The sequence below is a fragment of the Fusarium oxysporum genome, chromosome II, assembly GCF_013085055.1.
Source record: "Fusarium oxysporum Fo47 chromosome II, complete sequence".
In the NCBI taxonomy this organism is placed as follows: Eukaryota; Fungi; Ascomycota; class Sordariomycetes; order Hypocreales; family Nectriaceae; genus Fusarium; species Fusarium oxysporum.
The window spans coordinates 2,158,030-2,178,039 of NC_072841.1; the positions used below are offsets into that span (position 1 = coordinate 2,158,030).

At 47.7% G+C, this 20,010-nt stretch overlaps 8 protein-coding genes across 8 annotated transcripts; 5 read left to right on the forward strand and 3 right to left on the reverse strand.

Moving 5' to 3' along the window:
• The first annotated feature begins 35 nt into the window (after positions 1-35).
• FOBCDRAFT_214693 (uncharacterized protein) lies at positions 36-1,876 on the forward strand. The gene is made up of 8 exons (XM_031173324.3): positions 36-377; positions 436-461; positions 517-553; positions 610-680; positions 734-756; positions 809-968; positions 1,027-1,130; positions 1,183-1,876. The coding sequence occupies exons 1-8, from the start codon at positions 101-103 to the stop codon at positions 1,694-1,696; spliced, it is 1,212 nt and encodes a 403-aa protein (XP_031050109.3). The 5' UTR covers positions 36-100; the 3' UTR covers positions 1,697-1,876.
• Positions 1,877-2,917: 1,041 nt separating this feature from the next.
• Positions 2,918-3,393, reverse strand: FOBCDRAFT_14966 (uncharacterized protein). Its single transcript, XM_059608324.1, has 2 exons — positions 3,335-3,393; positions 2,918-3,282 (listed from the first exon to the last, which is right to left on the reverse strand). The coding sequence occupies exon 2, from the start codon at positions 3,267-3,269 to the stop codon at positions 2,979-2,981; it is 291 nt and encodes a 96-aa protein (XP_059464127.1). The 5' UTR covers positions 3,270-3,282; positions 3,335-3,393; the 3' UTR covers positions 2,918-2,978.
• Positions 3,394-5,725: 2,332 nt separating this feature from the next.
• Positions 5,726-7,523, forward strand: FOBCDRAFT_214701 (major facilitator superfamily domain-containing protein). The gene is made up of 4 exons (XM_059609387.1): positions 5,726-5,978; positions 6,033-6,950; positions 7,000-7,047; positions 7,100-7,523. Exons 1-4 carry the CDS (start codon positions 5,765-5,767, stop codon positions 7,288-7,290), a joined length of 1,371 nt encoding a protein of 456 aa, XP_059466738.1. The 5' UTR covers positions 5,726-5,764; the 3' UTR covers positions 7,291-7,523.
• Positions 7,524-7,810: 287 nt separating this feature from the next.
• FOBCDRAFT_214702 (uncharacterized protein) lies at positions 7,811-9,411 on the forward strand. The gene is made up of 4 exons (XM_059609388.1): positions 7,811-7,958; positions 8,009-8,473; positions 8,523-8,797; positions 8,844-9,411. Exons 1-4 carry the CDS (start codon positions 7,875-7,877, stop codon positions 9,361-9,363), a joined length of 1,344 nt encoding a protein of 447 aa, XP_059466739.1. The 5' UTR covers positions 7,811-7,874; the 3' UTR covers positions 9,364-9,411.
• A 120-nt stretch (positions 9,412-9,531) lies between these two features.
• Positions 9,532-10,257, reverse strand: FOBCDRAFT_196756 (uncharacterized protein; the record flags this gene model as incomplete). Its single annotated transcript, XM_031173332.2, has 3 exons — positions 9,532-9,669; positions 9,720-10,026; positions 10,082-10,257. 3 exons carry the CDS (start codon positions 10,255-10,257, stop codon positions 9,532-9,534), a joined length of 621 nt encoding a protein of 206 aa, XP_031050117.2.
• Positions 10,258-11,647: 1,390 nt separating this feature from the next.
• On the forward strand, positions 11,648-13,920 carry FOBCDRAFT_176351 (uncharacterized protein; the record flags this gene model as incomplete). Its single annotated transcript, XM_031173333.2, has 2 exons — positions 11,648-11,792; positions 11,849-13,920. 2 exons carry the CDS (start codon positions 11,648-11,650, stop codon positions 13,918-13,920), a joined length of 2,217 nt encoding a protein of 738 aa, XP_031050118.2.
• A 578-nt stretch (positions 13,921-14,498) lies between these two features.
• On the reverse strand, positions 14,499-16,575 carry FOBCDRAFT_176354 (uncharacterized protein). The gene is made up of 2 exons (XM_031173334.3): positions 16,429-16,575; positions 14,499-16,364 (listed from the first exon to the last, which is right to left on the reverse strand). Exon 2 carries the CDS (start codon positions 16,283-16,285, stop codon positions 14,789-14,791), a length of 1,497 nt encoding a protein of 498 aa, XP_031050119.2. The 5' UTR covers positions 16,286-16,364; positions 16,429-16,575; the 3' UTR covers positions 14,499-14,788.
• A 758-nt stretch (positions 16,576-17,333) lies between these two features.
• Positions 17,334-19,898, forward strand: FOBCDRAFT_256987 (uncharacterized protein; the record flags this gene model as incomplete). Its single annotated transcript, XM_031173335.3, has 4 exons — positions 17,334-17,601; positions 17,641-17,777; positions 17,834-17,969; positions 18,008-19,898. The coding sequence occupies 4 exons, from the start codon at positions 17,334-17,336 to the stop codon at positions 19,858-19,860; spliced, it is 2,394 nt and encodes a 797-aa protein (XP_031050120.3). The 3' UTR covers positions 19,861-19,898.
• Between the last annotated feature and the right edge of the window lie 112 nt (positions 19,899-20,010).

Consider the following 20,010-nt stretch of genomic DNA (forward strand, 5'->3'; position numbering starts at 1 on the left):
TGTCAGTTACCCCTGCATGAAGATTGTATTTCGCATCGTCTCGAGGAGAAGCGACCTGCCAAATTGAGTTTGTGGCTGTCGGAGTGCGTCAGATCAGACCATGGTCTCGGAACAGAGCTCATTTCGAAGGAACCAAGTTCCTTTTTTTCTAAAGAGAGTAATGTATAAGTCGGCTGTACTCTGCCGGATTGTGCTCTCCATACGTACTGTTGTCGCATATTTTCCAATGTCAGGCTGGACTTACAACGCCCCGAGCGGCTCGCCAACCGATGGCCCTCAAATCACGTCTATCGCTGTTGTCTTTACAGCCGTTGCGCTCCTTACGGTTCTCTTGAGAGTTTATGTCAGAGGGTTTATGCTCAAGTCGGTGGGAGCTGGTAAGAAGAGCCTGTCAATTCCCTGTTGTTCATTGGCACTGACGCGTCCTGTTTGTAGATGACTGGATCATCATCGTGACATGGGTAAGAAGGGATCTGCGTTCGATCCCCAGATGACAGACATACTGATCAGCAACAGATCGCGAGCTGCGGATTCGCTGTTGTTACCGTGATACGTGAGTAAACTTTCGCTAAGATCGAGTGTTGCCGATCACCAGTTGACACATTCTAGAAACGAAATGGGGGCTCGGATTGAAGAAACTTGACGACTTGCCTCCGCAGAACTACTACAACTTCATGCTGGTCAGTCCCCTATACTCTATCAATCATCTGTCAAAAGCTAATGCCATCTGTAGCTACAATTCATGGGCGCGCCATTGTAAGATCGACTCCTCGTGCGATACCGAACATTTACTTACCGACGACGAAAGTTACATATCTAGTATTCTTGGGTTCAAGCTCAGCCTTTTGATTTCGTACTTGAGATTCATGGCGTCGGGCATATGGTACAAAGTGACAGTCGGCGTTGCTGTTGCTTGCACACTGTTCCATCTTTCTTTCTTGATTGCGCAGATCAACCTCTGTACACCTGTACGTGGCCCCTCAGACGAGGTTAATACTTGGTTTTGCTAACTCGACCTGCTCATAGGTTCGAAAACAATGGGATTTGAGCATTACGCACGGCTCCTGTCTCAAGGGCGTGCCTATGTACACCACTATGGCCTCGATAACCATCGTCTTTGATGTTGTCGTGTGAGTATTTTCGACGCTGGTAATCAGAAACCATCTAACAAGTATAATGCAGCATGATGCTCCCGTTCCCGACTCTACTGAAGCTACAAATGCCGAACCGCAAGAAAGTCGTCCTCCTCGGTCTTTTCGCCATGGGAATCTTTATATCCATCATCCAAATCGTCCGCATTCAGACCATAAAATCCCTCTCCAACCTTCTCGACTCAGCCAGTCTCATCAAATGGTCAATGGTCGAGAACAATCTCGGAATAATAGTCGCCTGCGTCCCGACCCTCGCCCCTCTTGTGCGCTACTTCAGCGAGCAGTCCCGCGTCGGGAGTCGCAGCCGCAGCAAGTCGCAGAACAATTCCGGTTACGCGCTGCAGTCGACCTACCGCAAGAACCTTTCCAGAAGAAGCGGACTGCAACCTTTGGGTAGTGGGGTTGATGAGCAGATTGGTGATAGTGCAGAGGACATTTTGGCCAAGGAGGATGGAATCATGCGCAAGACGGAAATTGTGATTAGTTCAGCTCAGGGACCGTTGGATAGGGGAGAGCTCACTCCGGGACAATATCATGGGCGGTAGACATTACGATTTATTAGTTAGTTTTAGTGTAAGATACCAATGCGCAAGTGACAAATGCTTGTTAGTAAAGGTCTCGAACTATTTCTCCTCAGCGTCGTGGTAGGGGTCATAGTGTTGATTGGGCCGCATCTGAATTCGTCATATCATCTTAACGCATTTCATTCTAGTGTTTGAAAAAGCAAAGAGTCCAGCGAATTGTTCCAGCAATGCAAGTGCAGGGTTTCCCTGCAGCATAGTGGCCCAGACGTCAGTTTTGGGGTATTCGCCCGTGCGCTCTCAGGGTCTTGCGGCTAAGTCGGCTCGGATCTGTTCCATTGCACGGAACTTGCCATATGCCGAGGTGGTATTTTACTCCATAACTATTCGGCGATATACCGTGACCTCTGCCAATGGTGATAATAGATATGCTTATATTACTAAGTTTTAGCTCAACGACAAGCTTTCTGCTACGAAAGCCTCTAGACGAGATAATATCCGCCTGCACTAAAGCCAATAGTGTCCGGTACTAATATTTAGAGCGAGACGACATCAATTGCCGACTTAGAAGCGCTGAACATTAAAACCTTGAATATGATTCTGGTCTCTCGTAAATTACTAATGCTACGGTGCACCGATAGTGCCGAAAGAATACACGGTTGTTTGGCCGAAGTCTTTGGTGTTTGAGTCAGTCCAAATTCACTAAAGTAACAATACTATTGCGAGCGGGGTCACAGGAACTCAGTCGGTCAACCAAGAAAGCGAGGCCATAAGAAGTAGAACAATTAGTATACACACTTAAAATGTAAGCCAATCCGCTGACGCACTGGTTCGCCGAGTAGCGTTCATATTAGAATTCGTGGAGTAAAAGAATAAGGCATTATCTAGAAGGCTTACTGTCGTTTACCTATTTCTGTGGAGCAAGAAAACTCCATACATTAAGTCAAGATGCTAAAGCTAACTGGTCTAAAGTACTAAGGTATACTAAACTTGCCCAAGTCTTATCACTACGAGATTTTAATTCTTCTTGCCTACCCTAGCCCATTGGGATTGCGATTTGAACAACTCATTCACGACGTATAAAGGCCGCTCAGTGCACTGACGACCAAAACAATAGACCTAATAGCTCTGAAGAGTTCTTTGCTAATTCTGATGAACATAAGAGCTTTTCTGGAACATGCAGCTAAATACTGATGACATCCGCCAATATCAACTGTTGGCTCAGACTTGCACAGACTTTATCCTCACACTTATGCCCTCCATCCATATCTTGCCCGATTATATATCTCTCCTCCTTGTGACCAATCTAGCAGCCACTGCCGCATGACCAGTGATGATCATAGCAGCTTCCAAACTTGGCCGTCTTCCTGCACGAGACACCACTAGTTCCGACAGCAGAGCACGAGTTGCCGCCGGACTGGAGAGCCGCGAGGAATGTATCACGAGCTTGCTTGGCCGAGATACTGGAGCAAACCTGAGTGCACGAGTAGCTGCAGGTGGTGCCGGCATCGTTGGAGGCAGAGCAGGTTCTTTTGCATGCCTCAACTCCTGCGATGGCGGAGAGGGCGTATACAACGTAGAGTGGGTTGACCATCATAACGAGTTCTAGGCTACAGTATGTTAGTAAGACTGTAGAAGGATGGATAATATGGTGCGATTTACAGGAGTGCGTGAAGAGATAGTGTTGAGAGAGGTTATTTTTCAGTTGCTTGAAGGTGAAGTATTTGTTTGAAGTTCTGGTTATTCGAGAGGAGATCAGGCTTTTTATACATCGAGTACATCCCTAATAGTGCAGGTGATATCTGATGATAGGAACCTTTTTACTTGACTTCGGTCTAGAGACATACCGACGCCTCTCCAGTTCTGCATTTTCCAGCGCTTAATGCACCTCAATCACCAACGTGGACTGATCTCGACGACGAGAACTCACTATGAATATTCGTATTGGGCTACCTACGCAGTCGAAGGTAGTATTCATCTCGTTATACCAGTTCTAGATCAAACAAATATCCCGAGGTCCATCCAATGATGATGACTGTCCTGACCTGCTTTGCATACAATTTCACTAGTCTCATGCAAGTCGTATTTCATGTTGCATTGAGTTTTCAGCTGAAAATGTCCCGCGCATAAATCGTCTCCACAGTCAATTCGAGCTTCCTATTTCATCAATGCGGAGGGTTTCAAACAGGAAGATCACCAGCGGCTGTGCATATTCATTCCCCGGAGAGTGCTGTGCCGTTCAAAAGTTGCATAGCTTGCCGCAGAAGTGCGCTGTGCATGCCCGATTTTCGCTAGTATTTACGTGCCTATTTTCGTATCTGGCAACTCGTCTCGGAATATCGCCTTTTCATGCAGTCTATTGGCCCTCGTTGCTCCCGACTTCCTTGGGGGGTAGCTTGCGAGTAGGCTATTGGGGTTAGAGTTATTCAGCGGGCACCGGATGCAAGGACCTTTGATGCCCCTCGTTTTGTAGTAGCAACAAAAGCCTTTGCATGGAGAAACGATGCATCTCACACGAGATTGACGAGGCATGAATACCGGCCAGTTCTTAAGTGTATCCTTTTCCGTCTGAAATGGAAAGGATCCTACTGGCACGTGCTTATGCACTGGAAAGGTCTCTGGCCCCAGTGCTATCATTGTTGAATCATGTAATGGCAGGCCTTGCACCTGAATTCTTTCTTCGGCAGACAGGTATACTGGAGCTTCCTAGTTCTTACCTACATGATGCAGCCAATGCGATCTAGAACTTCATCCTATATTCTTGATTATTTACATCGCGATACTTCTGTTGGTCAGAGAAGCCAGCCCTCAGTTATGTCTCATCCAATCGACACTTGGGCCCTACAAATTTCCGATGCTGCGTGAGATAGCTTCACTATTTTGCAGCGTCAACATGAGGAGCAGTGCTAGGCCTAACACCGTCCTAAAACGTATGAAGTGGCTTTTGATCAAACTTGGCAAGTGAAGCAATGGTGATCACTGAAGCTGCTCCATTGGAGTCTGGAGACATCACCTAAGGGGTCTTCTGGGGCCCTCGCGCTCACCACGTCTACACTTCTTATCAGCCTGACAGAAATTGAAGCAGGGATGGAAATTCGTGACTCAATATTGTATTACGGGCAAGACTCCTATATCGGATGCATAACCACGTGAGCGGGCCTACGCCTCTCCATTATAGAAATATTACGAAAACAGCCAGCGTGTACAGTATTTGCTTCACCGTGCAAGACTATACTTAAATAATGGCTATCAGCGATATTCAAGCCTGAAATATTACCGACAATGCTAGTATTGTATGGAACATACAGTGCGTGGCGATACCAAGTGACATGACGAGTCAGCCTCAACATGATATGATGATGCAGATCCCTAGGTTCCAGCGCAGCCGGAAAAGATCACGATATAAACACTAATCAATAAGCTAAGAAAATCTAAAATAAACAACAAACACGACATCTGGACATTTCCAAGGTACCAGGGGCTACACCGATTCAAAGTCAGATCGTCGGCATTTAGCAGTGGCAATACCGAGAAGCGGCGTACACGTTACTGTACCTGACGGCGGTGGATCTCCGTTATTCCCGTGCACAACCACGATACTCAGCGAACCTCATGGTCCAAGTACGTAGCGACGTAGCACAAGTTCGTGACAAAAAACTGGCCGAGACGTGGATATTATGACTATTCTCCCGGTGTCGCAATCACTCATGACCTTCAGTCTTTTATTCAAGAGGTCCACTAAGTGGAGCTGCAACACAAGATGCCTGACCCAACGCGGCGGGTCTGGCCGAGTCGATCGAACGAGCTTGGGCCATTATTAGATTTCTTTAAATCTTTTCCTTGAACTCAGGCACGAGTCTTGGGATCGGCATCGAAGAATGGCGTTGATTGGAGTAAGCGAGAGATACGTTCTCTTTTTTGTGTTGAGGCTCATGATGTGAAGATATGTCGTGAGTGGAGATTGTTGGCGGTGGACGTCAGGTAGTTTTACCGTAGAAATGGAGTATAAGTCGGTGACTTTACTCTCAAGATACGATATTTGCAATTGACAACAATTGGATCTAAACATTGTATCGAAAAGACATTACCAACATGGAGCGATCAAGGTCGACTTCACCTACTCTGTTCCGCGAGGACGCGGCAACTCCAGACATCGAAAGCGCACCGACTTCGGTACCTCCAAGCCAGATAGACCTTTCCGCTGGCCCAGACAACGAAAAAGAACCAGAAAAAAGAGACATTGAGTCAGACGCCGGTGCCTGGCTCTGCGTCTTTGCATCTATGCTATTCCTGATATCTTCCTATGGTAAGCATCATTACTTCAACTCCAACAAGGTAGTTACTAATGAAATTCTCTTAGGATTCATGAACTCCCTCGGAACAATCCAATCCCATCTTACCCTCAACGAGCTGAGTGGCTATAGTGTCAGCCAAGTTGGATGGATATCAGGAACTTATCTCTTTCTCTCCCTCATCTTCAACTTCCAGATCGGCTCTATCCTAGATCGCTATGGTCCTCAGATCCTCGGCCCGATCGCCGCAGCATTCTCCACCGTTACATTCCTTCTCTTAGCTGAGTGTACACAATATTGGCACTTTATCCTCTGTCTCGGCCTTTTTGGCAGTATCGGGAGCGGTATCGGTGCTGTCACAGCTATCGGCGTCATCGGCAAGCTTTTTACTCGCCGTCGCGGTCTTGCCATGGGCATTGCCGTCATGGGTACTTCGCTTGGTGGTATTATTTACCCAATGATGCTACGTGCTACTTTTGGCAAGCTTGGCTGGGCTTGGTCGATGAGGCTTGTTGCGCTCGTCATTGCCTGCATCACGTCACTTGGCGTGTTATGCTATCTACCATTCCGTCGTCTCACAGAAGGTCAACAAACGGTTCAAAAGCCCCAGAGCTTCAGCCTAGACTTGTCGGCTTTCAAGTCTTTAAGCTTTGTCGTCACTGCACTTGGTATCTGCATGGTTGAGTTCGTCAACTATGGAATCAGCGGCCTGTTGCCGACTATCGCAAGAGGAGCAGGATTTTCCACCGAGGATGGATATACTCTCCTATCAATCCTGGGTGCTTGCTCTTGCTTAGGTCGTTTCTCGATCGGATTCGTGGGAGACAAGGTTGGGCCGTTCAATGCTATGATCACCACCATGTTTGTCATCCTGGTGTTTATCTCCTCCATCTTTATCCCATTCAGCACGACCTCAGCTTCTCTCATGTATACCTTTACTGCACTTTGGGGATACTGTTCTGGATCTTTCTACGTACTGTCGCCTTGTAAGTTCCTCTGTCGCCATTCACTTCGCTCACTACTAACATACTGCAGTATGTACTGGAAAGACCTGTGAGCCTCAAGATTATGCTCGGTACTTTGGTAAGTGTTTGGCCTTGGACCTTGGCAAGATTCAGCTACTAACTGTGGAAAGGCTCTACAAATATGTGTGTGGCTGTCGCACTGCTCCTGGCAAATCCACTAAGTGGAATCTTGCTCGAAAGGTTGGGCGCTCAGCTCCTAGGTTGCTTCTATCTCGCCATCATCGTTCTAGCTGCCATCTTCTTTATTACAGGGCGATCACTCCTACTTGGAAAATGGCTCGTCCTCTGCAGAAGGTTGTAACAGGGAATTATGACTTGCGGTTTTCTTTTTCGCATAATGAATGGCAAGAGTGCAATAAAAAGGCAGAATACAACAATATGGCGTTGTTTAGGAATCATCCCAAGCTGGTATGGAAAAGGTAATGAAAAGTGGAATTTACATGGTCTAGAGGGAATCTGAAATCCGGAAAATTATAGAAAAACAATTAGAACAGCTCCCAGTAGGGAATACTTAATCATAATACTTTCATCGAGTCTGTATAACCGCTACCCTTGAACAACCTCTGCTTAAAACAAACCTTTAGCACTACAAGAATGCTATTTCTTATCGCGGCCATCAATGTTACTTGTCAAGCCTTCTTCAACATGCTGCATTGTTTTCCTCAAATAAGACGATGACAGCAGAGAAATGTGATTGGTTGCATTTTATGGTGATCATGACTCTAGTGCGTTCAAATACTTCCGCATCGAGACAAGTCTGGTGGGGCTGAATAAATGCTGAGCCTCGATACGAAGTTGCGCGTTCATCAGTCTTGTATTTCCTGACATGAGTTGCTCGACATAATTATCCTACTTACAAGCCAATCACACAAGTCAGCACATCAAATGAAGGCTCGACGTATCGTTGGTCCGCTAGATCAGCGTAAGAGGTTAACTCGCTGCCAATCATGTGCAAGGCGACGCATCAAGGTTCGAGACATCGCAAAACGTCATCCAACTGCAACTAACGCGAAGAAAAGTGTGAAGGGGGTATCCCTTGCGAATACTGTATCCGCATGAAGAAGCACTGCCAGACCCAAGCCGTCGCAAAATCGGAGCTGACATTCGTAAGCCACTCAGTGCCTCAGCAAACAAGCAAGCTGCAGCCGCAAATCAGCGACAAGCCCGACAGCGTATACTTGAAGACATTCTTCTTGTTTCTTAAACGTTGCGAATTCACACCTGAGTTTGCAAATTTGGGCACCGACTTTCTGCCTCTGATTCAAACATGTGCACCACTGCGAGAAGCAACAGTCGCGATTGGTGCCCTGGAAATCAGTCGAGCACCAAGTGCAAGGTCTTTTGATGAACTTCAATCACCGTACCACTTCGCATTGAAATCATATAGCAAGTCACTTACAAGCCTTCAGCACTGCCTCCAATCACCAGACGCATTACATTGCCAAGGTGTTCTTTGGTGTACATTACTTCTTGGCTTATTCGAGGTTAGGGAAGGCCTCTTACTTAACAGCTCGTATCTAATCCTTCTTGCAGTTGATGGTCGAGGTCTCTGGTGGCCAGTGGGCTAAGCATATGCTCTATGGCACATCAAGAATATTTCAGCTTTCTGGGGCCGGCAGTCGTTCTGATTATCTCGGCTCTCAGTCCTTTGAAACATTCAGGTTGTTGGAGGGGAACCGAGCAATTCTCTACGGTGAAGATACCGTACTATCCGACTACTCGTGTATGGACCAATATGGCATGATCGCATCAAGCCCACTAGACGAAATTCTTACCTTTATAATCAAGATCTCTTCACTCAGCAAAAGGTTAGTTTTGCCAACGCGTAAATAACTAGTACTTACAAAATGCCAGTTTCTTTGACCAAATTGAGTCAATTCCAGAAGACTTGCGACAAAGCCATGTGGATCTAGATATACTGGCCGCAAAGAGTTGTCTTTTCCAGTACGAACTTCAGTCTTGGCACTCGCAATCCAGTGTGTCCATCAAATCATCTGGACCGTATGGAAAGCTCGCGTTGGCAAGTTACCATGCCCTTCAGCTATTCCTGTGCAGGAACTTCACCTTTTATGACTGCTGGGACACGAGAGTTATCCCTGTTCTCACTTCTAGTGAGATTGAAACTCATGTTGCTAGTGTGATTTCCTATTGCTCTGAAATCCTCGAGCATTCTAAAATCGCTGGAGTGTTAGCGATATTTCCACTTCGAATGGCGGGTGCGAACTCTGTGGATTCTCGAGCGAGGAAAGAGATCATAAGACTGCTGGATTTAATATCACAGAAAGGATTTGTTGTGTCTGGGAGGATCAAGGTTGATTTAGTAGAGCTATGGGAATACCAGTACCGGAACAGTAAAGTGTGTGACTCAGTCTGAACGCTTGAGTTCAGGTCATATACCCAAACAATATATCATGTTCAATCACTCTTCCATGTTTCTGAAAATAAGATGGCGTATTACTGAACCAGACTTTTACTCTAAATAACTCGAATACTGGGGAAAACCTCATCGCGGCGAAAAACCCAATCAATTACACTCAACGGTCTACTTGGCCTGAATGTTGAAGAACTCCATGATGACCCGGGTACGAAGCTCCGGCGCAAAGTAATCGTAACCAACAATAACACCACACTCGTTGACAAAGACTGTAACAGGAATCGCATTCTGGTACATGATGCTCCACTGGAATGAAAAGTCAGCAATTACTCTTCCGGCGGACATGAAATACTTACTGCTGCAACGGGAGTCGGAGTGAAATCCCTCTTGACAAATCCCTCAAAGACAGCTCCGTTATCAATCAAGATAGTCTTGTTGAGAATAGGATAGTTTGAGTTCACGTATCCTCTCCAAACACTTGGTTTGGCCTTCTTGGGATCATATGTAGTCAAGGTGTTGTCAACTAAGCCCAACTTGGTGACGTTGGAAAAGTCAAAAGTCGAAGAGGCAAGAACACCGTCGAAAGCTTCGTCAACTCGGACAAAGCCCTTTGATGGGGAGTTTTGGATGAATCCAGCTGTGATATGTGACAGTTCACCATTCCTGAGTTTGGGTGAGTAAAATGCAGAGCAAGTTGGATTTTGAAGGGATGGCTCACCACTTGTGCTGTACGAAATGTGCCTGATATTCTGGCTTGATAGCAGGCGGTTTGGGCTCTTTGAAGCCATAAGAGAACGGAATCATTGAGGCAGGGAAGGGAGGGCAGCTGGAGGAGGAAGTTACTCCAGCTACTGCAGTAGCAAGAGTGATGAAAAGAATGTTGAAGGTCTGCATTTTGAAAGAGTCGTAGCTAGTAGTAAGAGATGTTTTTTCTAAATGAATGTGTTTTCAAATTCATTCCCTTGGACATTGCTCTGTCTTTATACTGTGAAGTTGAACTATGTTGGATATTTAGGTGCGTTCAGTTACTGCTAGATTGGGTTAGACTCACTTGTCGAAATTGAATGAGGCTGAGTTGTACGCGGAATGAAGACCACGGCTATCCTGCGTTTAATTCTTTCCTGTTTTGTCTCTCCGATATTCTAGTATGGATTCAAGTCCATCATCAAGTTTCACGTAGTTACGGAACTATTTCTCGTAACATCAATCTGTCAAATTTGCACCTATTTTGACACTACAATTCGACCAATTTCGCTTAGCAAAACATCAACTCAGCGAATACTAATATCAGCTCGCTTCGTGAAATCGAGTCCTGACTTAGTTGTCTTCGCAAAAGATTTCAGTATAAAGCATGGGTCAGTCAGGCGACGGTATAATCACCATACTTATAATTCTGGCGATTTAACCCTGTTGTCGTCTTGCTTCTCGCGTTCTCGCTCGAGTCATGCAACAAGAACTGCCGGCCTCCAACGAGTCATGGCCCGGACCGGCTCTATGGTCACGAGTGTCAGCAATATGCGTATGACAAGCCCGAATATCTGCATTTATGCTTACTCGCCTTATTGCCCGACTCAGCCTCAAAAGTCCCATCAGCGGCGAGGTCAAGGCATCTACGAAACCGTTCTTCTCCCCTTTATGCCCCTCGCATGGCGGTGCTCTCCTCATCCACGTCGATCTCCATTGGACAAGTCATCCTAGGCTGCCTCAACCTACGCCCATAGCAAGCCATATCACCATAATAAGCATAAAAAGTGCAGAACTGGTTGACCGCTGAAGTTATGGATACTATTAATAATTTAGCCCCCACCCAGGACTTTTGCACAAGCGCTTGCACCAACTGGAAATAGCTCTACAAGGCGCTGCCAAGAAACATGTATCACCCAAGTCCCAGAAATGATGACCGCAGCAATTTTCGCCATACTTTGTTCAGCTGCTACTTTCGAGCGCATTGACGTGGCTGCTACGCTGAATTTGGCTGTTTTTTTCAAATCGCCGTTAGAATGGGACCTGAGCCACTCATGATACTGGTCCCGTATGTCGGTGCTGTCAGCACGGGTGAGATGGCCAATGGAAGGACATTTAATCTTACGAGCTTATGAGCTTGATTTTTGATCCCCAACACAGCCTCAAGGACGTGTTTAAGGCTTGTATGTATATAAGAACAGCTATTTAATTCATTCCTTCTGCTGCATCAACTCAGTCAGGGCTGTTTCAGAACTCTGTCTGGCAACCTTTTCTTATTCTTCTCAGACACCCATCACTTTGTTTCACTCTTGGTTTCAGTATGGGCATCATACCTCGTGGATCCTCTGGCTACGATGCCAATAGCCTCTGCACGACCCCAGCATGCATCAATATTGCGGATGACATCCTAGGCAGCATGGCTACCAACCATGCAAAGATTGATCCATGCACTGACTTCGATGAGTGTTAGTCTCTTTCCTTTTACAATTCAAGAGGTTTTCGTAAACTCATGTTTTCACAGTGGTCTGCGGCAACTGGGCAGAACGCAACCCGATCCCAGCAGGTGCGGGATCTGTAGATGTTCTGGGAGCTGTCCAATTCCATGTTTACGATCTCGTTCGACGCGTTCTCGAAGGACCCTACCCTTCAGGCCCAAACGCTGGCTGGATAACGGTCAATCTCACCAAAGATGAGACTAAGGCTGACAAAGAGAATTTTGTCAAGATGCAGGAAGCTTACCAAGTCTGCATGAACACAACTGCCCATGAAGAAGAGGGTCTTAGCCAACTTCTACAAGTGGCCAAGACTATTGTAGCAACACTTCCTGCTTCCAGCAATGGAAAGAAAGGGACTGTATACGATCATTCAAATGGAATTGGGCAACTTCTTACTCTGTTCGAGAGCCTGGGCATCGAGACGACGCAGAGATTTATACAGGTTGCAGAGCCGCTAAACCCAGACAAGATGGCGCTTGGCATCCAGCCACCCACCGACTCCGGTCTTCCATCCACTCCTGAGGATATGTTTGACTTCTTGAAGATCGCGAGTGAACTTATTTACTCTGTTCATCCTGCCAACTTGACCAGAGGCGAGGCTCAGACTTTGATGGAGTCGGTCGTCGCCCTTCAGCTCTCGCTCCAGCCAGTAGCCGCCCCCGAGACAAATGCGACAGAGGAGGCGGGCCAGGACCAAGATACCGAAGAGACCGCTGAGACGGATATGTACGTCTCTATCAGCGATATCCAAGAAATTGCTCCACAGCTGAACTTCAAGTACGTCGTTGATCAATTGGCGCCTGAAGGGTTCAATGATTCCAAGATCGTATTCACCTCTGCAGAGCTATACAGGAACATCTCACAGAAGTTCTCCCAGACTCCTCCTGAGGTCATTCAAACTTTCTTCCTTTGGAAGGCCATCGCTGCTGTATCTACCTATGTCGATTCGCCACAGACTGAAGCCTACAACACATGGAAATTCAAGCAACAAGGCAGTGATCCCGGTAGTCCTCAACCTCGCTGGCAGCGATGCGCAATTCTTCTCGACAATGGCGTTGACTGGATTGCAAGTGACAAGATCGCTTCTCAACTCGTCGGTCCCACAGGTCTAACTTGGATTCTCGCCCGATTCTTCGCCGATAAGCACTTTACGCCAGATGCTAAGCAGTTTACATCTCAGATCATCGATAACCTTGAGGAGGCTTTTATCGGGCGCATTGGAACCAGGCCTTGGGCTACTGATAAGGTCAAGAAAACTGCTGTTGAGAAAGTTCGCGCCATGACGAGCAAGATCGGTTTACCAACCTCCCCCCATGTCACTGACCCAAAGGTCGTGAAGAAGTTTTATTCCGATATCGAGATCACGCCGTCTTTGCTACTCAATAGTCTTGCCTTCGCGAAGTCCCGAGTTGCCAAGAACTGGGCATCCCTTGACAAGCCTGTTGATCGACAGAAGTTCCCGTCTAGCACTCTCACTACCAACGCCTTCCATCAAGCCTCAGGAAACACCATGATAATTCTAGCTGGTATTCAGCAGTCCCCCATCTACGATGCCGGCTATCCCGCTTATATCAGCTACGGCGGTATGGGCAGTATTGTTGGGCATGAAATCACCCATGGTTTCGATAACAATGGGCATCAGTATGACAAAACGGGTAACAAGAGCGCATGGTTTGATGAGAAGTCAACAGCAGGATTTAAAAAGTCCACTGAATGTTTCGTCAAGCAATATAGCAACTTCACCATCACTGGCCCCGATGGGGAAGAGGAGAAGATCGACGGAGACCTCACGTTGGGTGAGAACGTTGCAGACGCAGGTGGTATTCTCTCTAGCTTTGCCGCATGGAAGAAATGGGAGAAGGACAATGGAAAAGCGCAAGATCTGCCTGGGCTCGGTAACTTCACCCATGAGCAGTTGTTCTTTGTCAAATGGGGTCAGAATTGGTGTGAGAACATCAAACCTGCGCAGGTCATTGCTGGGTTGACGGATGAGCATAGTCCAAACCAGGCTAGGATTTTGTTGCCGGTGAAGAACTCTGCTGATTTCCAGCGAGCGTTCAGGTGTCCTCAGAAGAAGCCTGTTTGTGAGCTTTGGTAGATAGTGTGCGTGGTATGGTTTGGTTTCTTATTTAAATTGTGTATCGCATTCTCTACTCATGGCTGATAGACCCGCGGACCTTGACTCGTAACTTATCTGAGTTTGTTCTTGATTTAGTTATGAGCTGTCTTAGCTAGCTTATTTTAGATGACTTTTTTTTGTTCTGTATTACACATCACTGCTCCATGAAGATAAATGCTTAAATATGCATCTTAAGATTGTCTCTGCTGGTTCTTTCGGAGTAGCGGGATCCGGCTTTTGGGGTGGATACTGCTAAAGATAGGCTCAGGCCCCGATTGGACGAGTCGTGAGAAGTCTGACACGAATGCTAAAATTAGAAAAGTGCATGATCAGACGAGGCAGATCCACAGGCGACAGAACCTCGGTAATTTTCATCCCTACTTCCGCAGGATTGTCAACTACCCTGTAGTTATGAATTTCTGCGCAAATCTGTACTCGAGAGCAGCACTCTAAATTAGACAAATTAGATTCAGTCAAGAATATTACAGTTGGAAAAGGCCATGCAGTTGTACCCTGGGATACTTCTGCTACCGTATGGATTCCCCTTACGTAAATAAACGCACTCCTGTTTCATGAACGTCATCATTATCATAAACTCAGCCCCTTCATAATCAGATGAATTATGGATTGCTTGAACTCAACAGCCTCGTTTCAAGTAGAGGTCTTCAATTTATATTTCTACTTTCGTGCGTTTTTCTAACTCATGAAAACCAAAGACTGAGCAAAAAACAGCACTCGAAGCGTATTCAAATCGAAAAACAAAAAATACACCATCAAAAGTCCAGCTGTCTGTCAGTGTACTTTGTACTTTGTTCTGTCTTTCCAACCCTATATCTTTTCCCATACTTTATTTATCCCTGCGCTTGCGCTCACTTCGCTCACTTCGTTCACTTCGTTCGCTTCGTCGATGTTTCTTGCTGCTCGAAGACTTGCTCGTGCTCGAGGCCTTGCTCACGAAAGACAGAGCGTCTGAGTCGTCTTTGATCTTGGATGGCTCCTCTGGAACAGCTGGCGGCTCTGGCTCGGGGAGGACATCTGATTCTTGGGGGGCTTCGTCCTTGCTCTCGTCTTGCTCGCTGGCTGCTGAATCTTCCTTCTCGGGCTCTGCCTTGGGCTCCTTGGGTGTGTCGGTGCCGCCGATGAGTCTGGGTACGCGCTTGCTCAGGCCTCTGTTGACTTGCAATGCTGCTATCGTGGTGCAGAGTCCGCCGATTCCGAGGACTGCTAGAGGGAGGTACTCTGCGCCTCTGATTCGGGCGGCTATGGTGGTGCAGACTGCTCCGATTCCGAAGGTCTTGAGGGATGGGAAGGGTGCTCCCTTGACTCTGAGAGTGAAAGCCGCGCCGGCCAGTGATGCCGTTAATCCTCCTATGGCTGTGCTGACTGTCGCTGTCGTCTTCCATTCGCTCTCACCGCGGACGGCGTTTTCAACATGCTTCAGAAGCAGGTTCGCTGGGTAGTCGTCGGAAGTGGGTAGATTGACCCAGACGTAGTTGTTGCCGCCGTGAGTCTCACCATGGATGACCAGATCACCCAAATCTGGGAACTCAAGAGCGTCTCTGATGGACATGGGTCGGGATGAGGGGATGAGGAGGTGGAACATGGCGTTGTTGGCGCGCTTTCCGAGGCGCTTTCGGATGAACCTCACGAAGGCCACGAGAGCATCCAGATTATCGGAGAAGCCAAGGAAGTTGCTTGGCAGAGGCTTGTCCTGCAACAGGTCGTAGAAATCGGCATGCCATTCGGCATCGGGGTGATAGAGGACATAGAGATGTCTATCTGAAGAGGCGGATCGGCACTGACGGCCAAGGAATCTGTAGACGTGGCCTGCGAATTTAGAAGGCTCACTCTGTTCGACCCAAGACTCGGTCTCCTCGGGAGGTTCGATCCCCACATTTTCAAGATCTGAGTCATAAATGACGCTGAGATTGTTTGAACCGAGTTGAAGCCTCGTCAAGAAGCGTTGAAGCGGTTTCGACCATTCCCCGTTTCGGCAAACCTTGTCAACGCCCTTGAGATGAGCGTGAACCGTCGGAACGTACGGACGAGTCCCCTCATACTCAACCTCAACAACATCCTCGCCCTCACCGGTCTCACTGGCCTCGGCATCCAGCGCCTTGGCCTGAGCGGCTTTCGCCTGGAGGAAGGCCTCGGCGTTGAAGGGAATCTCAGCGAGCTGCTGCATCACATCAGGGCCCTTGCCAGCGCCCGTTGGATTGAGGCTGTTCACAATGTCGCCCGCTCTCCTTCTGAGGCTACGGGATGGCTGACCGCTGCGAGAGGAAGAAGCATCAGTGGCGTTCCCAGTCTCACCTGAGGCCGAGCTGCGCTTCTTGGAGCCCATGTTGCGAGGTGGTTTTTGCTTTCTTTGCTGCGCCGAGGTGCGGGGCTGTTGGGGTATGGTCTGAGCGACCGTTGAGGCTCTGAGCGAGCAGTCAGCGAGGCGAGGCCAGGATGTCCCTAGAAGGGCAGAAAGAAGAGACGTACCTAGTGCAGGTACAGTAGTAGTCGGATCAGTGAGTGAGCTTGCTTGACTGGTTCGTTGCAGATCGCGGGTTTAAAGGTATCTCGGGTAGATTCAAAGCTAAGAATTATCCAAGGACCCGGATCACCATTACCTAAGCGAGAAATATGTCAGGCACATGCCAGGCCCCTTTTTTTGGACCGAGCGCAGCCAGTCAGAGAGGATCAAGACCCGCTGACCCAGCATGGATTGAGCGGTGAGCAAAATAAACGGGACTATCAGATTTGTGACAATATTAGACCATCACTTTATCCTACAGCTTTAGCGGGCTGCTGACCGCGACAAATATGTCATCTCCAAGTATTCTCTCGACTTCCAGCTGCCAACACATGATGTGGCGAAGGCTTCACCGCCTTTAGGCTTGTTGAGCTTGGGCACTTAACCACTCACTGCCACCTCATCCAAATGCGTGGCATAACCCAATTCTTTGCCGCAGTCATGCCCAAACGCTGCATCAGAGTTGGCATCAACCATGAAACAAGATGAACACGCATGTTGTTGCTGCATCATCTTATCTGCGGGGTAAAGTTTGCACACCAACATCATTGACTGTGTCACAAACACGCGTCACGCGTTCAGTGAAACAATCGGTCTCCTGCATCGTCTGAACAGCCTCAATATTAAACACCAAATCAAAGCATTCTATCTCCATTTCCATTTATTGAACCTGTCACTTGAGAACAATCATTGAACGCTGTGTAAACCTTGAGCTTGAGTCCTGCCGTTAGCCACAGTATCACCGAATCATTGTGTAATATTTGCTTTTGACATTCACCACAACGCCACCGTAATTTACTATTTGATGACGACGACAGTTTTTATATGAGCGGAAAGATTCTGAACGCGACAACAATCCGGATCCCCAAACATGGGCAATACTTTGGAGCGTCCCACTGCCCCCGGCGATGAATTTCCGTGGCTCTTTCAACAACTATGCATACAAAATCACGAGAATCGTAGGCTAGCCAACGCACTTCGAGAGGAAAACCGTCGACGGAGGCACCCGGAGAATCGCGACAGGCAGCCTTGTAGATTCTATGCGCAGGGCTTTTGCTTCCACGGTACAGACTGTCGCTACGCCCATGATGGACCAGTGACCCGGACCCGACAACCAGACCGTCGTCAAAGAGAACCTTGTAGGTTCTACGCCCAGGGTATCTGCACTCACGGCGAAGCCTGTCGCTTTTCTCACGAAGGACCCCGACCTCTTCAAGAAACATGTCGCTTCTTCGCCAAAGGATTTTGTAAGAGAGGAGTTACCTGCAGATATGCTCACGATCAGCCTAACACCGAGTGGTCGGATGAGCCCAAGGTAGGCTGTTATATCGCAGTAATGTGAGAAATCCGAAAGCTAACGATGTCTCAAAGCATGACTCCCATACCGAAAAGTGGACTCGTGAGCTTGGAGGTGCCTGGGTCGAATTTGGAGATGGAGCGGCTGTCGTGAAAATCACTCTTCTCTCGGACTTTTCCGCTATCAAATGCGCCATCTGCCCTCGAGGTCGTCAGCACGATCGGTGCAAGAGCTGTTGGCAGATATAGGCATCAGCGTATCCATAAGCGATATCAACTTTATTAAGCTCGTGAAGGATCGGAACGGAATGGCAATCGTCAAAGTCAAAGATCCGGAATTTGCAAAATCCGCCTGTTGGAAACTGCGTACCTGTGTTCGAGCACCCGACTTGGAAGTCACCCAAATCCCCGTTCCATTACCAGAAGGATCATCATTTGGCCTCGTCGACAGCAGAAACGTCCGCTGCTCATGGCACAGACCGACAAGAAATCTAACCCTTTGCTTCAGGGATCCAACACAAGCATTTGAGGCGTATTACAAGCTCAAAAACCAGCAACTCAACATCGGTGGCTTGCCAGTAGTAGCCCAAATGCCCACCGCAGCGGATCCCACACAAAAGGATGGGCCATGGCAGATGGAGTTGAAAGGTTTGGTGGCTACTATTCCTCCGGAGGATATCATAGACATCTTTCCCCCGTCTGGAGCACCTTATCAGGTTGAGATGGGTGATCCAAGTTACGATACGGACTCGGATATTGACTCGACTATGATAAAGTCCTTGCTATACGACGTAGGCGCCTTGGAACAATGGGAAGTGTTCGGGAGTCCTACCGCAAGAAGAGTCAAGGCACAGGCCCGGTTCATTCAGGAATCCGAAGCGCTGGATGCCGTCTCGCAATTAAACGAGATGTGGTTGCCGTTCAACCCATCAGGAAAACTTTACCTTCAGCACGTACATCTGGTTAAGTTTAGAGTTTCGAATCGCGTCTATTGCGTAGTTGAAGACAGCATCGAGCCGCTACGGAAAGACTGGGAACGGCAATTTGTGTATTTTTCTTCGGTCTCTGAGCGCGGCTACAGAGTTCTCAAGCTTGAGAGCCAAGATCGCGAACCTTTTACGCAAGCAAAAGAGACCCTCGAACAAATCATCAATGGAACGACAATGACGTTGGATGGGAAGAACCTATGGTCTTCCGATTTCAAAGCAGATAGGGGAGTCTACAGGAGGCTTCAGGACATTGAACAAGACCTTGGAGTCGTTATCATCCGTGACATCAAATCCTCAAAGTTTCGAGTTTTCGGTCCAGAAGATAAGTTTCTCCCCGCCTGCGAAGCACTTGACCAGCTTTTGCAAGAAATCCAGCCTCGATCAACAGGACACAATACTGAGAAGTCAAGGACGGAAAGGGCTGCCGAAGGCGACTGTGCAGTCTGTTTCTGTGGAGCTGATCAAGCACTCACGACTTCTTGTGGACATATCTACTGCACGATCTGCTTTGTTAACATGTGTCTTGTAGAAGCATCCATGATCGGTGACTTCTCCATAAAATGTATCGGAGACCAAGGAAACTGTAAGAAGGCCATTCCACTACTGGAGATCCAGAATCTGCTTCTTTCAGAGATATTTGAGAGTGTCCTAGAGGCCTCGTTTGCATCTTTTATGCGCCGACACCAAGACCAGCTCCGCTACTGTCCAACACCCGAATGCAGCCAGGTTTACCGCATCGCCCAACCAGAAACACGCGTCCCGCCCATCTTTACTTGCGCTAAATGCCTGACAGTAACTTGCACGAGCTGCGATGTCTCTCACCCGAGAAAGACATGCGCACAATATAAGGGCGATGCTTCTGGAGGCATGGCAGAGCTCCTCAAAGCAAAGGAAGAGCTGGGTTTCAAGGACTGTCCCAAATGTAACACGCATATACAGAAAGATGAAGGCTGCAATCATATCAACTGCTCGGCTTGTGGAGCCCATATTTGCTGGCTATGCTTGAAAACGTTCAGAGACGGGGACGACTGTTATCAGCATATGGGTAGGATACATGGGGGAATTGGCGACGAAGGCGAAGACGATGACGACGATGACGACATCGAGTTTTAAGAATGAGTTCGCAAAGGATCATGTACATGGGTTGGCGGGGTGCTCAAGAATACGTCTTTACGTACGGACGTCAATGATAATAGCCTGTCACTTCATTCAGGAAGAAACGCTAGTTTGGTATACTGTGATGAGGTCATATACCAAGTTCTG